Here is a 15,275-nt window from a genome sequence, read left to right on the forward strand (position 1 = left end):
AAAAAAGAAAAGAAAAACAAGTGCTGATTTTGATGGCCAAAGGCAGAATATCAGTACTGAGCACATGAAAAGTCCTGTTTTAATCAACATTTTTAATAAAAAAATAATAATAAATAATAACTACTGTTCAAAAGTTTGGGGTCAGTATGATTTAAAAAATATACAGTATATATATATATATATATATTTTAAATTGTAATAATCACAATATTACTGTTTTATTGTATTTTTGATCAAATAAATTCAGCACTGGTGAGCATAAGAGACTTTCAAAAACATTCAAAAACAACACCAAACTTTTGAAGAATAGTGTATAATATATACAGTGTATTTAATAAACTCACCTGTGTTTGATTTTTCTCTCCTCACATTTTGGATTCTCTGTGGTCTCCTAGAGCCCATTTTCTCAGCGGATGGCCTTTCAAGTGGTGGTCGTGGCTGTACATTGTCCGTTCTGCCTATATTTAGAAACATAATACAGTACTAAAAAAGATTGCATTACCCATACTAAAACCTAATTTTGTACCAACATTTTCATTAACTTCACAGTATACTAGATAATGTTATGTGTCAAGAAAATAAATGAATGCGTATTTGCCTGACGGTATATTGAGGCTCAGTTCTGACTTGGCTCTTTCTTCTTTCCTGTTTGCAGATGTGCTGCTTTTCCTGGCGGTGAGCGGAGGGGGTCCGATAACTTTTGAACCGAAAGCAATATGGGAGGAGTCCCGCGGTGTAGGACCCCTTGTGATGGATGCTTTGACACCACCTGTCTCTTCTAGTAAACAGTCATGCACAAAACACTTACCAAAGCATAACTGAGTACTTAATTCTATAAAGCCTACCTTTATATTTGATATGAACATTTCTAAGGCCTCTAAATTATATAAAATATAATAAAATAACTTTATATTGTAAGTAATATTTCAAGACGAACACTTACTGGACTGAAGCAACTTATTTTGATTAGCCATACATAATTTTTTAGAAAAATATTAAAATGTGAATATCATACTGTACATGATACATCAGGTTTTTGAGGTACGTTTATTTGCACATCTCTCAATTATCATTGTATTGCACTGCATTATATGATTCCCCCAACAATAAAAACCACAGAGCTTTGATTATAAAACTAAGCATTTAAATATCATATTACTAAGACATATTGGGAAATATAGAGTGAAAACTAATATTTACATACATTTTATGTAAGTAGTCTGCTATTAAAGATCTAATTGATTTACATTGCAAGTTATCAGAATTTTATCTCACTTTTTGCACTTTTTGTCATATTATTTTAAAAGCATTTTTCCCCCTCCTCGAGTATACAATGAGCCATAAAAGCCTGATGTATGAAATACGGTGCTCCAAAAAAAAAAAAAAAAAAAAAATTTTTTTCAATTTTGTCTAAAGGTTCAAAAAAGCTGTTCCATTAAAAAAATTCATAAATAAATAAAAATAAAGGTTTCTTAAAACCTTTAAAGGTTTAAAACGTATTAGAGGTAAGGTAATGCTAAGTCAAGCAAAAAAAAAAATAAAATAAATAAATATATTAAAAAATAAATAAATACAGATAGACTGTTTTGGCCCAAATTAACCCGAGTATTCTAACATCTGCCATTTCAAGCAAAGTGATGATGTATTAAAATAGATAATGTAATATTGTTTGTATTTAGACTAACAATATCACAACATCCTCTATAACAATGGACTGTTTTCATATTCATAATCCTTGTAATTGTGAGGCCCTTGCCATCTGTTGGTTTGGAATTGGCATATTTTCAATTGTTATTTAGCACAGTGCTGCAAGAAAAAGCAGTGTTAAGGTCATGGCAACCTGGCAACAAAACACAAAATACTGCCATTTGTCATTTCAACATAACAGCCAGCTCAGGATCCAAGGCTGTAAGCTATGACTATATGGTTTCATACACAAGGCCCACGGTGTTTTGATATGTTGTTGCTAAGTGATGAAACAGGGAAAAATTATTAATGTATGAGAGACTGCGATCTTTTGTTGCAATATTTGTACATGCAGAAACAATTTATATGATATCTTTACAGTCCAACACCTCTTGTCAGTGATTGAACTACTGTTATATTAATACCTTGCTAGGGCATTACTTGAGTCTTTTTCAAAAATTTAAAGGTGAGATGACCGCAGTCTGGCACTGTGATATGAGGCCAACAGATGTCTGGATAAATAAAAACTGTAAGAACAGCTATGAAGGTTTCACTGGGCTGGCAGAGTGGACAGGTATGTGACTAAAGAGAGATGATTAGAGCTCTCTTGGCAAGAGGTGTCTCTTGTCAGCAAACTAACAGACAGCAAATAGCAGGAGAGTTCTGCAGAGGGTCTGACCTTCTGTTTAGCAAAGAACAAGAGGAAAAAACACAAAACTTTGACTCAGTTCAGTTAAAGAAATGTAAAACTACAAATAGAAACTAAGCAAAGAAGGGATTCGTGTTGAACGATAAAGTATTTGCATGTGGAACTGACCTGCATCTGAGTTTGTAGGTCCACTCTTTAAATCAGTCTGTCCCAATGTCTTCATGTTCACCAGCTGGACAACGTTCTGAACTTCACTAGGAAACTGACAGTTCCTCGGAATCTCTTCTTTTGGACCATTGCTTATTTCTAAACATTGAATAAAATGCAAAAAGTAGAATGTTTTCAGGAAATTAGTAAACAATGTTGTGAAGATGCTTCACAAAGTTAAGAAACAGATCTAGGCTAAAATGTCAAAAATAGAATATTAAGGCGAAGCATTTGGCACTTTCCGTGAATTGTTTATCCTTTTCAACAAATGGTCAGTGAAAAGATGTGCTAAAAGGGGTCATATGATGCTTTTTTAAAGATCATTATTTTGTGTATTTGGTGTAACAGAATATGTTGACATGCTTTAATGTTCAAAAAACACATTATTTTTCAAATACTGTACATTATTGTAGGTCCTCTATGCCCCGCCTCTCTCAAACGCTTCGTTTTCTACAAAGTCCCTCCTTCTGACAAGCGCAGTCTGCTCTGATTGGCCAGCTGACCCAGTGCATTGTGATTGGCCGAACACCGCAAGCACTCGTCGGAAATGTAACGCCCCTTACCATAATCGCTCGCATCATATGAACCCTTTAACTTTCAGATTTTCGACCAAGGTCAAACAATATATTTTATAAGCTTTTGTATTTTCTGTGAGTTTTGCAGTTTTTTTGCAACTCTGTTGTGTTAGTTTCAATTTATGAATGTTTGAATACAGTTTAACTCCTATTTTTCTACTGATGTTTGTTAAAAATAAATGTTAATTTATTTAATTAATTTAACTGAAATTTTTAAATATTATTAACATTCATTGTATAATTAATAATAATATAATATAAAAATTATTAAATACATATTTTTTAATAATTTATAATATTAATATTATAATTTATTATTATTATTATTATTATATTGCAAATGTAGCCTAAATGAAGCTAGGGACAAACTAGCTGCTTTTTTGTTATTGCTCAACTTTATTTGTCTGTAATTTACAAGCTATATTTGTCACATTTCTTTTAAATTTTTTTTGTCTAAAATGTCACAAATATGATTTTCGTTTTGATTACAATAACTACAGGTTTGAACAGCTGAGCTTGACAAATGTAGTCAATACTACAATCTTTGAAAAAATGGAATTAGTTTTTTTTTTATTTGCCATGCTGCAGAAACTGATTTCATTTGTTAGGAGTCACAATTTTTTTTTTTTTTACTTTTAATGAAAAAACTGATATCTTTATGGTATTTGTTGTCAACTCTGTTACGGACAAAACAGTCCTTACATTCCAACATTTGGAACTGAGATAATATTTCACCTATGCATACCTTAAAAATGAAAAAAAATACCTGTCTTCACAGAATTGTCCAGAATTGGAGCAAATATTTTTAATCTGAAAATGTATTATATACAATTTCCAGTAAAAAAAAAAGAGAAATGTTGTTGAAATATTATAAGGGGGCATCATATCTCAATAATGTTTATTAGATTTTAAACAACAATTGTATAGTTTTTTTGTGAAAATAGTTCATAAACAGAGTTGACCCTTTAAGTAACAGAATTGTAAAGTAACAGAATTGACAAGTGGACTGTCAATTCTGTTACCGCATTGTCAGCATTGTTACTCTACCCTTGATAACAGAGTTGGACAGTAACAGAATTGACAATTTTCTTTATTTTTTGCCAAAAACTCCACTTGCTAGCATAAATGCTAAGAGCACATGGCACTAATGAAATCATTATTAAAATACCTTTAAATAACCCAATTTGTGATCAGTAAAAAATTTTGTTTTCCTTTTGATATTGCGGTAACAGTGTTGAAGTTCTTCAAAATAACTCTTAGTATAAGAACTTTTTAGATTAAAATATTATCTCAGAGAGAGCACACAGACTTTTCAGTGCTTCAGATCTTATCAGTGAGGGAAAGTGTCATCATGTCCTGTATCTTACATAATTGTGGAGGATAATTCCACCAATTTAAAGGCAAAATATGGTACGGTAACAGAGTTGACGCAAGATATATGGACACACATTTTTATAAGAAAAAAGTTTTAAGGGGGTCTGAATACTTTCCGTACCCACTGTATATAAAGAGTAAAATCATGCACTAGCAGGTATATGAAACAAAATGTGGAACACAGCTAAACATTACATTTATGATCATTAGATAATAGATTATCTAACATATCCAATTATCTCATTAAAAAGAGTTTGTGACTCTAATGCTGTAATTAAAGTAATGGGACACCAAAGTGAACTCAAAAGTGGGCCACAAAATGGTATACATAAAGTAAAGCACAGGATGCATTTTCCTCTAACCTCCATCCATGCAGTCTGCAGGTTCATTCTTCATCGTGAAGATGCGGCGGACCTTACAGCAGGCGGAGATGATGATGCCATCCAGAGACAGGAAGCGCGTCCCTCTGAATATCTCAGCGGTGAGAGAGTCCAGATCGATACACAGATTACACCACTGCACACAGAGAGTAGTACCTTATCATACTAACTCAAGAGCATTTTTCAGGTCAAAGTATCTCACTGAGCTAAGATCAACTGATTTGACTGCTCATTTGCAGACAGTCGTGGAGAATGCAGCAGTCGGGACTTACGGTATTGCGTTTGAGGCACGTTAGAGGTATTCTCGCATGCAAAGGGGTTGCTGAGAGCTCCTTATGCACAGTAGACAGGTAGAGTCTCTTCTTTAGATGCTCTTCATCAGTCACTCTGGAAGACAGCATTAAAAAACGTTGACCAAATTGCTTGCTCTATGAAGCAGATGGAAAGATCTTTAACCATTTTCCCATGTGTGTGTGTGTGTAGAAGAATGTGTAGGAGTGGAATCTGCATGTGTGAAAGTGTGAATTAATTCACCCTCCATGGTAATAAACCCTCCACACTTTCTCTGAATTTCAACTATATCATAGCAGCGCAACAAGATTGTTTTCAGTAAATTGAAAATAGATGTCGGAAGGAACCTGTTAACAATGACACCGAATTTGAAATAAATTTCAAAAAAAGAAAAGCCGGGACTTACAAAATCTCAGTGGAAAAATCTTTTCCCAAAGGAACGTTGACCTGTAGAATCAGAAACTTCTGAATCAGGCCAACTGTAGGAACAAGAAACATGAGATTAGAAGATGTGAAAGAGATACACACAAGCAGACACATATAAAAGGTGATTTAGCCTGATACTCAATATGATCCTTTTTGTGATTAATCTGGCTTTGTCCAAACAACAAAAATCTATAGGCTTAACCAAAATAGAAAATGTAAGTAATCTATAAAATTTATCTTTAAAGCTAGCCATTCATTAGCTATGAATGTTAAAATGTAAAATATAAGTGCACTACATTTGACTCATACGGCAGCGGCAGCAAAAAATAAAAAAATCTGACCAAAAATATATTTGAATATGCTACATATATGTTGTAAACAGTGAAGCTTAATGGAATATATTCTTGAAATTTAACATATATTCAGTTTTAACCATCATATAACAAAATATATTTCAGGAGCAAAAAAATACATTTCCAGACTTACAGTAGCCTACATTTAGGCTAAATGCAAATAGGGATGGAATAGCCTACTTGAGATCAAACCTAGAGTTATAACGATTCAGTAATGTTAATTTTTTTTATATATTGTAACATAGTAGATGTTTATTCATATATATGTTCACGTGTTATAGACAACAAATAAAATTTTTCTTCAAATGTGAAATATGTGAATGTATTTTCTTGGATTGAAATATTTGGAGGGCAAAACAAATGCTTTTAAAAATATATTTACATTTTTACCATATATTTTCAAAAATAACAACATATTGATAGAAGACATATTTACATTACTTATTTTGAAACATTGAAACAAATATATATTTTGGCCACTTTTGTATATTTTGAAAAAATGTTGAAAATATATTTTTTGCCATATGGGATTTATTCTGGTTTTATTAGCACTTACGAGTCATCTTGCTATCCTTAGGTAATTGCATCTTGTGTGTTTGACTGCTGCCTTCAAGACTGTATACAAAGCCCTTCACTTCTTTATCAAACACCTGTTAAAAAGGAGAAAATAAGATAAATAAAAAGACAGAAATGCTTCAAATAATCCTACTCAGCAGTATTACTCCTCTAATCTCAGAAAAAAAAACATTGCATGGATTTCTGCACATTCTGTTGTGTTAAGCTATTTGGGCTGGATTCTTTAGCGACATTCGTGGTATTGGTTTAATTCTTTTTTGCTGCTAGTTGAATTATGTTTCAGGTGAGAAAGTAAAATGATAACCATCGTCCAGTTCTATCTGAGATTATTTACAGGGCTATACAAACTGTGTCACTAAGAATGTGTGTTCCTTTTTATGCCAGTGAATACTGTATTTCCAAGGTTTTTTATTATTATTATCTCTAAGGTTTTTCTGTTCTTTTTACATTTATTTGTGAAGGCCAACTTCTTTATGACATGCCTAAGAGTCTTGGCTACAAAAAAAGCAATTGAACAGTTTCACCATTATTGCCCATGAAAAAAAGATACAGTTCACTGAACATGCTGAATTTGTGACAACATGCCCCATTAGTTGTGACATGTTGTGACACTGTACGAGGTAAGTTGTCAAATTGGAGGCCTTTATTAAATTGCCTATTATAGTATTTTAAGCTAAATTTAAAGTAAAAATATGGAAATTTATATTGAAATATACTGAATATTTTTTTCTAAAACCAGTTAAAAACAACAAATTTAAAAACAACAATCCCTCTTTCATTGTGGTAAAATCTGTCATTACTGAAACATACTTTAGATATTGAAGATTTCCTGCCATATAGTTTCCATTTTGCCACAGGATCTTTTCCTTGTGCGCTGAAGATGTCCACCGTGAGGCCACCCTTCTCTCACACACACACACACACACACACGCACACAATGAGAAGCACTGAAAAGAAGCAGATACTTAGCGAATGTTTAATGCTTACTGTACCTGATAATCGTTCCTGAACATGCTTCCAAATGCAATGGCTGCTTTATTCTGTCGAATTCGAAACGAACAAAAGCTGATTCATAACCACATATAGAACTATCAGCTGTACGTTACTGCAGCAGTTGCTAATGGTAATGGTAACCGACTAGCGCAAAACATATTTTAACCACGTTCACCCAGCTGAACGAAAATCGAAGAGTCTCGGTCCGTTTAGTCATTTATTAGTTGTAAGAGCGCTTTATTAATTAAAACACCTAAGTTGGTTAGCTGACTAGCTATTACACTGGCAAGACGCGGCGGTAGGTCGTTGCTATGGCAACGGGACGCTATCACCTTGGCAGTGGCAGACTGAATTGCATTGAGATTGCCATTTAATTCCAGTTTAAGCCAAATGTAAAGCGAATTTAAATAAAACGGAAGTGGAACTGAAACAGAATGAAATTCAAAGCATTCATATTATTGCTATGTGTAGTTTATTTGTTTGTCTATCTATCTATCTATCTATCTGTCTGTCTGTCTGTCTGTATGTCTGTCTGTCTGTTTGTCTATTGTCTAGTCTGTCTGTCTGTCTATCTATCTATCTATCTATCTATCTATCTATCTATCTATCTGTATGTCTGTCGAGAAATGTGAGAGGATAAATAAAATGTGAATGTTTTGTTGAATGTCTGTTGGACTAATAAAATTACTCTGATGTGTGAATTTAATGTTTTGAATTGAACTGAAATACTGTAATTTCGATTTAAATTCAAATTCAACATCCTTTGGGGCATGATAGGCTATCATATCATATAATAGAATTCAACTCAATTAATGAAATGTTTATGCATATATAGCCTACTGGTATACACAGGCCATATACGGCATATAATTATATTATATATTTTATAATATATTATAGGCTATTATATATATTATATTAGAACTGCCTAAAAGTATATCCCAAAATACTGAATGTTTACCATGTTCATGAACCATGGTATTTACAGTGTACTCCAATGTACTTAAAAATATTTTGACATTATGCCATGATATCATGGCCCGTGCTAATTGTTCATTAACTTGATTTTATCTGAACTACTCTGTGTCACGGTGAATATGTCTCTCTTCACTCATGCAGAATGTCTTAATATTGTAGACACAGAAAGTGGGCTAGTGCATTTTGAATGACAGTGCAATTGCATGTGTTAGAAATAACATCTTCCTCAAAGTCTTGCAACACCTTAGACCCACTGTTTTAAGTGCATTGTGAATCATTCATCATTATTGAATGGTGAATGTCAAATGCATGCGTTTTTGTAAGTCAGAGATTAAACTTTCAGTATTTTACCTTGTGACTCTGGCATCAACAGAGAATTAGTATTCATTGTGCAATGTGCGAAAAAATGAAATATTATCTGTTGAGTTCCTATCCATGATCATTTGGAGAGAGAAGCGTGTCTTGCGTTTGTGTGACAAAGGTTTAACTACTTTGAGCAGATGGTGGGTCTTTACATGCATTTCAATACTAATGATGCAGCAACTGCAAACTGCTCCCAAAATTGGATTTTGGAAGCTTTTTAATAAGTCTATTACTAAGCAATGTAAATTAAGGCCGTTGTCACTGAAGGTCAAATATGTAATTTGATGGCAGCTTGGAACATAAGTGAATAGACACACTCATATACAATCAATAAGCTAACAACATATTTGAAACAACAAAGGGTGCCACTTCATAGTGAATGCAGGCAATCTGTTGAATACTAAAAATTATTACCCCAGTCTTCTGTAATTCCCTCGGTGATAGGTGTCCGCTGAGCTGTCATTTCAGATCTATCAGAAATGCATTATGTAGCCCTATGGATGCAAACAGACATTTACATCATCTTCTGTCTTAATACATTTGCAGAGTTCATATAAAGATTTTTATTGAGTGCATACTGCATAATAAACTATGCACTTATAATTACTGCTGTTGCCAATGTTAATTCACTTCAGCATATATGCATACAGTAAATGAAATTGAGTACTGAGTGAATTATCAGCTTGTTTTGGTATGGACGTGTTTACATAATGTTGAGTTTTTTATTTTGTAATGAATTTTTGCATATTGATTTTTTATTATCTCGAATATTACTTAAATAATTTCCTTTTTGGGTCAACTATTCCTTTAAAAATAACTTGGCCCTTTTTAAACAAATGCATGCCTTTAGCATTTAATTAAGCTATTTTTCATATAAGTAGTTATAAGAGAAACGGTCTGCTATGCAAAAATCTTATACTGTAGTTCATTATTATCACTATATATTCATATAGGAATGTAAAGGCTAACCTCCAGAAAGCACAGAGGCTTTAATTAAATTTACGCTGGTCAGTGTAAGGTTGATTTTATTACTCTGATAAAACTGAAAAGTCTAAGAAAGCCAAATATGTTTCTAAATTGGGGTTATTATTGGTTTAATACATTAATATATAACTTTCAGTACCATATAAGGCAAATATAACCAATGAACTTTAAATGTCTCATTCACTGTAATGATTATAAATACTATGGCAAGCCGTTTTGACTTTTATCCATTCTCAGGATATGAATTCTTGATATCAACAATTCAACTTTTACTAGTTAAAATGTTAATTCTTGATGTCAGGAATTAGATTTCTACTAGTAACAATTGCTATTTTTGATATCAGCAATTACATTTCCACTAGTAACAATGTTAATTCTTGATATCAACAATTCAATTTTCACTAGTTAAAATGCTAATTCTTGATATCAGGAATTACATTTCAATTAGTAAAAACTATAATTCTTGATATCTGTAATTGTATTTTCACTAGTTAAATGTCACCATAGGGTGCCATTCAAAATCAATTGTTGATATCAAGAATTCACATCCTGAGAATGAATAAAAGTCAAAACGGCTTGCCATATGAATCCTGTATTTTTGCTATTAGTTTGCACATAAGCATCTGTTTTATCTTTGTATCTACTTAAACATGTCTCTTGAGGTTCAGTTGGCTGCATGCAAACTGTAAAAAATATATTTGACTATAAAATGTTGTTTTTGTTCTAGAGAATGGCCTCAGCAATTAACTTATAAACCATAGACTTTCTAACCATCATTCCACTGTCACGGAAATGTGACAGGAACCTCAAGATTTCTTTGTATGGCAACAACTTGACAACTTTTCCAAGTATACATGTAACAGCTTTTTTTTTTTTTACAAGTAAACCAATTATACAGAAAATAATTGTGCTGTAAAACTATTTTAGATTGTCTGTCCCTGGTGTAGAAAGAGGTTTTTTGCATGTGTCATACACATGTAAACAAGCTGCTAATAAACTGCAAATTATTCACCGACAGAAAGTCAAAAAGAGAGTGGCTCAACAGGGAAACAAGTCCCTTTGAACAATTAATGACTGTCTTGTTTTTCTGATTGAGGTGTGAAATTTTCCTTTAATTAAATGATGAGAAACTTATTTCAAACATCTGTTCCTGATGACCTGTAAGTAGAAAATAACATATTAGTCTTTTACAGTATATTTTATTACATATCTTGAATTGTATTCAGAATAGCTCTGGTTTCCAATTTCATTTGTTTGCACCGGTGTAGCTTACGTAGCCTACTATAAAAATTAATTTAAAAAATTGCTGCAATTACTTATCACAACTTAAAATTTAACATTAGAATAAGTAAAAACTTTTTAAAAAGTAAGTGTTCGTGCTTGACTGATAAGTTAAATTAACTTAAAGGGGTCCTATTATACGTTTTCACTTTTTTAATTTTAGTCAGTGTGTAGTGTGTATGTTTGGGCATTAAAAAGATCTAGAAAGTTACAAATCTCAAAGTCCACTCCAAAGGGAGATATTTAGTTTTTTAAAAATCCCTTTTCAAGAACTACAAGGAACGGCTCGTTTGGACTACAGCGTTTGGTTTCCGGGCTTTGTGATATCACAAAGCGGCTCATTAGAATTTCATTACACATAATTCCCGCCTACAGAAATTCAAATGGTTGGGGTGTGGGGAGGGGTGAGGTTGTGGTTAGAACGCTTGGTTGAGTGAGCGCATCAGACGAGACGACGGTGGCTGCCGGATTCGCCAAAAGCTTTTGTTGATAGACGGAGCAAGGGGCGGGTCAGTACTGAAACACCGTCTAAGCTGTTCGCCAATCACAACGCACTGGGAAAGCTAACCAATCACATGAAGTTGGATATTTAAGTTATCTCATTCTGGATGTTACATGGTTACTTGGTGGCTTTTTGAGTGAATCATTAAACATCATTAAACAATTAATTCAACTGATTTGCTCCCAAACACTGATTCATTCAGGAACGAAAGTCATCTACTGTATTTGATTGACATTCACTCAACCGATTCGTTCAAAACCAAGCTCATTCAGGAACTAAACTTTGCTTTGAGACAGTTTATTCCGCTTTGACTCTGGGGCCATTTTCGATGGGGGAGCAAATATTGTGTATATAATATAAGTTACTTAATATGAACCTAACCTTAATACCTAACCTATTTTTATTGAACTGTTATATAAAATATAAAATATAAAACTACTTTTTAACTTAATGTTGTTTTGTTGTAAACAAGAGAACTAAGTAAAATTTCACATTTAAAGGTCCCATATTGTCAAAACTGAAATTTCCTGGCTTTGTTCATGATAACTGAGTTCTAGGTGCTATGTAAATACCATATAAGTTTCAAAACAGTCAGTCCACAGTAAAATGCACACAGCCTGCATAAAGTAGCTGTGATTTTTCACAAACCGTTGTGACTTCCGTAAAAAGTTGACGTCAGAACTACACAGTCACCGGCTTCAGTCACCAACCCGAGCACCGCCCACAGTCCCACTCTCCTTTTGCCAAACCCCCAGACAACATCGCATCCATGCCATTGCTGAGCAACAACAACACGGAAACATGTCGAAAAGGTTAACTTTAACCACGAAACCAGATCGGCCGACCTATAACGTTACACCAATACTTTATTGAACCTTTTTTGATAAGAAGTGTGCGCTGCAAACGCGAGCATTTTTTACGATCGTTTCTGTCCAGTCCACTCGTTTTATCGCGTTTAACCACAGCTGTTGTCGTTTTTTTGTCTGGCAGTGGCAGCAGATATGCGATCAAATTTCTAATTTGAGGCTATATTACGTCGATTCTGGCACCCAACATCACAACAAGATGATATTTTAAGCTCCTTATGTAGCCGAATCTGCGCTGGTTTGAATGGGCCGCCTCCAGTTTCTCCTTTGTTTTGCTGCCTCCAGCTAGCGCCGTGACGTCGGCTGACCCTGGTTACCTGTGGTTGGCAGGCCAATTCAGAAGAGAGACTCATGAATATTAATTAGACAGGCCAAAATCGACCTGTTCTCAGCAGAGCTCCTGAGAGAGGAGCTGTAAAAATATATTGAGATGGTTTTTGGTACTTATACCGCAAATATATATTCTTAAGGACATCAAAACCTAAAATAAAACCCCAGAAAGGTGTAAAATATGTGACCTTTAAATTCACTCAACTACAAATATTTTGTTATAACAATTACCAAAAAAGTTTACATGGTTTCCTTAAAATTATGAGTTAAATATACATCAATTAAAGTTAACACGACAAAAGCTTTTTGTTAAGTAATTATCCAGGCATAAGAGAGAGCACAAATAAACCATAATTTAAACATTTTTGTTTATTAAAACACTCACATATTAACACTGCACTGTCTGAAAAGTATATAAGTGTAAATTAATGTGAAAATAACTGCTTGAATTAAAACAATAAAAAACATAAGCAAAAATGAAAACCAAATAATTTGGCCTTTAAGTGCTGTGACAAGTCCCTGATAGTCTAACGCAATAAACAACCCCACACAACGTGTTACAACCACAGATCACCAAGATTTCTTTTTTATTACCAGGACCACATCACTGCAGATTGATGGTGCTCACTTCGGTCACACACAACTATAATTCCAACAGTCAGGTCCTTGATGAATTCCTGCTCCGAGCCTGTGTGCTTTAATAAAAACAAAGGGAAGCATTACAATGTGCCTTACAATCTTAAAGCTTCCAGACTCCAATAAATATGTGCACTTGAATTTTGGCAAAAACAGATCAAAACAGTATTATAACAAAATTATGACTTTACAAAACACATTACAGAAATACAATAATTATGAGAATAAATGAGAAATAAAACTATTTAACAAATATTTCTAATATTTTCTGTATTTAACATTTCCATTTTCACTAAATGCGAGTACACAGTAATTACAACTTTTCAAATGTTTCGTTTTTTTATGTTTATGCTTTTGGAAATGAATCTTTACTATCCCTAATTAGCCTTATTATTTTGCAAGTGTTTGGGGAAAGTTTCACGTCACGTGTCCCTCACACGAAATTACCTATTGTGCAGGGTTTATATTGATACGATTGCATTTTGTCTGCGTAAATTCGCTTTACAAAGCTAAATGTGACCGCAGCTTTACTGTAATATGTTTCTAAGTGTAGAAGTTCATTTGGAAACTGATGAAAGAAGGTCAGATCTTATGACTCAAGTAGTGCTGCTAACTAGTATTAATGAGACATTCTTCTACATCACATCTCTTCTGATTCCTCTTTGTCATAAACGACCTAGTTATGTCTGGACGTGTTAACGAGGAAAAGATAATCAGGATACACTGTTTTATATGGCATGTGATTTGCTCATATTGATTTAGCTTTGTTCTAAATTCAGATTAAAAGCACAAGATAAAAGCTCTAATATTACAGCAGAAAATGCATTGTGAAATTCCATTAATTTGTAATATCCTTATTCTTGGTCTTCTTTAAATAAATATATGAGCATGTGTTGGTGCACCTACTGGTAAGGGAGCTGCAGCTCTACTTTTCTGCAAATGTCAAAGGTTCAGTCGAGTGGAGTGAAACTCAGTGGCCAAAATACATTAGAAAGCTCTCTAAGCAATCTGCCTTGACATGCAATGTTAGTGGCCCTGCCATGAATTGTGACACATGTCATGGACATTGTTGCTCACTGAGTGAGTGTGTGATATTTCTTTGTTATGACAATACCATTACCTCATGTCCAAAAGCATGAGCTGTGGAGAGCTTATGGAAAAGTGTTCTGATATTTCTATGGATGTCTTTTACACAGCCTACGGGATGTTAAAGACTGATGGATTGCTATAATGAATATGAATTTATCCAAAATGGCAAATAGGTCTATGGCATTTTATTTTACAGGGCATTGCTATGCAGTAGAGCCCCTCACCTCAGCGCATGTGCTCCGGTTGTATTGTAAACAACGGCGTCGTTAATATCGCTTATCAGTTTGAGCCCGATTCCATTAAACTGCCAGCATTTGAAAAGACGATATCTCAGTTTGCATTGAACTTTCAGCTTCGTAACTTTGCAGATATTATTTATGCTCGAACAGCAACATCACACACTAACTAACGTTAAAAAAGTGAAATCGCAACCAACCACCCCTGTGCAAATGCAGTGCTTCACCCAGTGGAGTAAAGTGCTCTGGATTGCCTTGGTGTTAGCGTGGTCTGCCAAGCACAGAAAATCAATAAACAGCTTCCACTTCAGTTTACAGTCATTTAGTATAGACATTATGTTTGTTTCTGTTCATTAGATGCATTACAATCTCTTCACATTTTAACTATATGTGATGTTAACATAGCTGTGGGTGATAATGGAACACAGAGACTGATCTTGGCACAAAAATTGGTGGGTTGTGCGCAAATACTTGCTTTGAAAAGTTTATTAGAGAGTTAT

The 15,275-nt window shown here is 33.7% G+C and overlaps 1 protein-coding gene across 1 annotated transcript in view; it reads right to left on the reverse strand.

Annotated features, from left to right (window-relative positions):
* The window catches only part of cfap20dc (CFAP20 domain containing), a 23,480-nt gene extending 16,961 nt beyond the window's left edge, over positions 1 to 6,519 (reverse strand). Inside the window, exons 1-7 of the mRNA XM_016476760.1 lie at positions 6,498 to 6,519; positions 5,569 to 5,641; positions 5,144 to 5,258; positions 4,854 to 5,007; positions 2,504 to 2,641; positions 599 to 778; positions 345 to 458 (exon numbers count right to left, since the gene is read on the reverse strand). Coding sequence (XP_016332246.1) covers positions 345 to 458; positions 599 to 778; positions 2,504 to 2,641; positions 4,854 to 5,007; positions 5,144 to 5,258; positions 5,569 to 5,641; positions 6,498 to 6,504 — 781 coding nt within the window. The 5' untranslated portion in view covers positions 6,505 to 6,519. The remainder of the gene's footprint in view (positions 1 to 344; positions 459 to 598; positions 779 to 2,503; positions 2,642 to 4,853; positions 5,008 to 5,143; positions 5,259 to 5,568; positions 5,642 to 6,497) is intronic.
* Between the last annotated feature and the right edge of the window lie 8,756 nt (positions 6,520 to 15,275).

Source organism: Sinocyclocheilus anshuiensis, unplaced genomic scaffold (genome assembly GCF_001515605.1).
Source record: "Sinocyclocheilus anshuiensis isolate Anshui unplaced genomic scaffold, SAMN03320099.WGS_v1.1 scaffold396, whole genome shotgun sequence".
Taxonomy (NCBI): Eukaryota; Metazoa; Chordata; class Actinopteri; order Cypriniformes; family Cyprinidae; genus Sinocyclocheilus; species Sinocyclocheilus anshuiensis.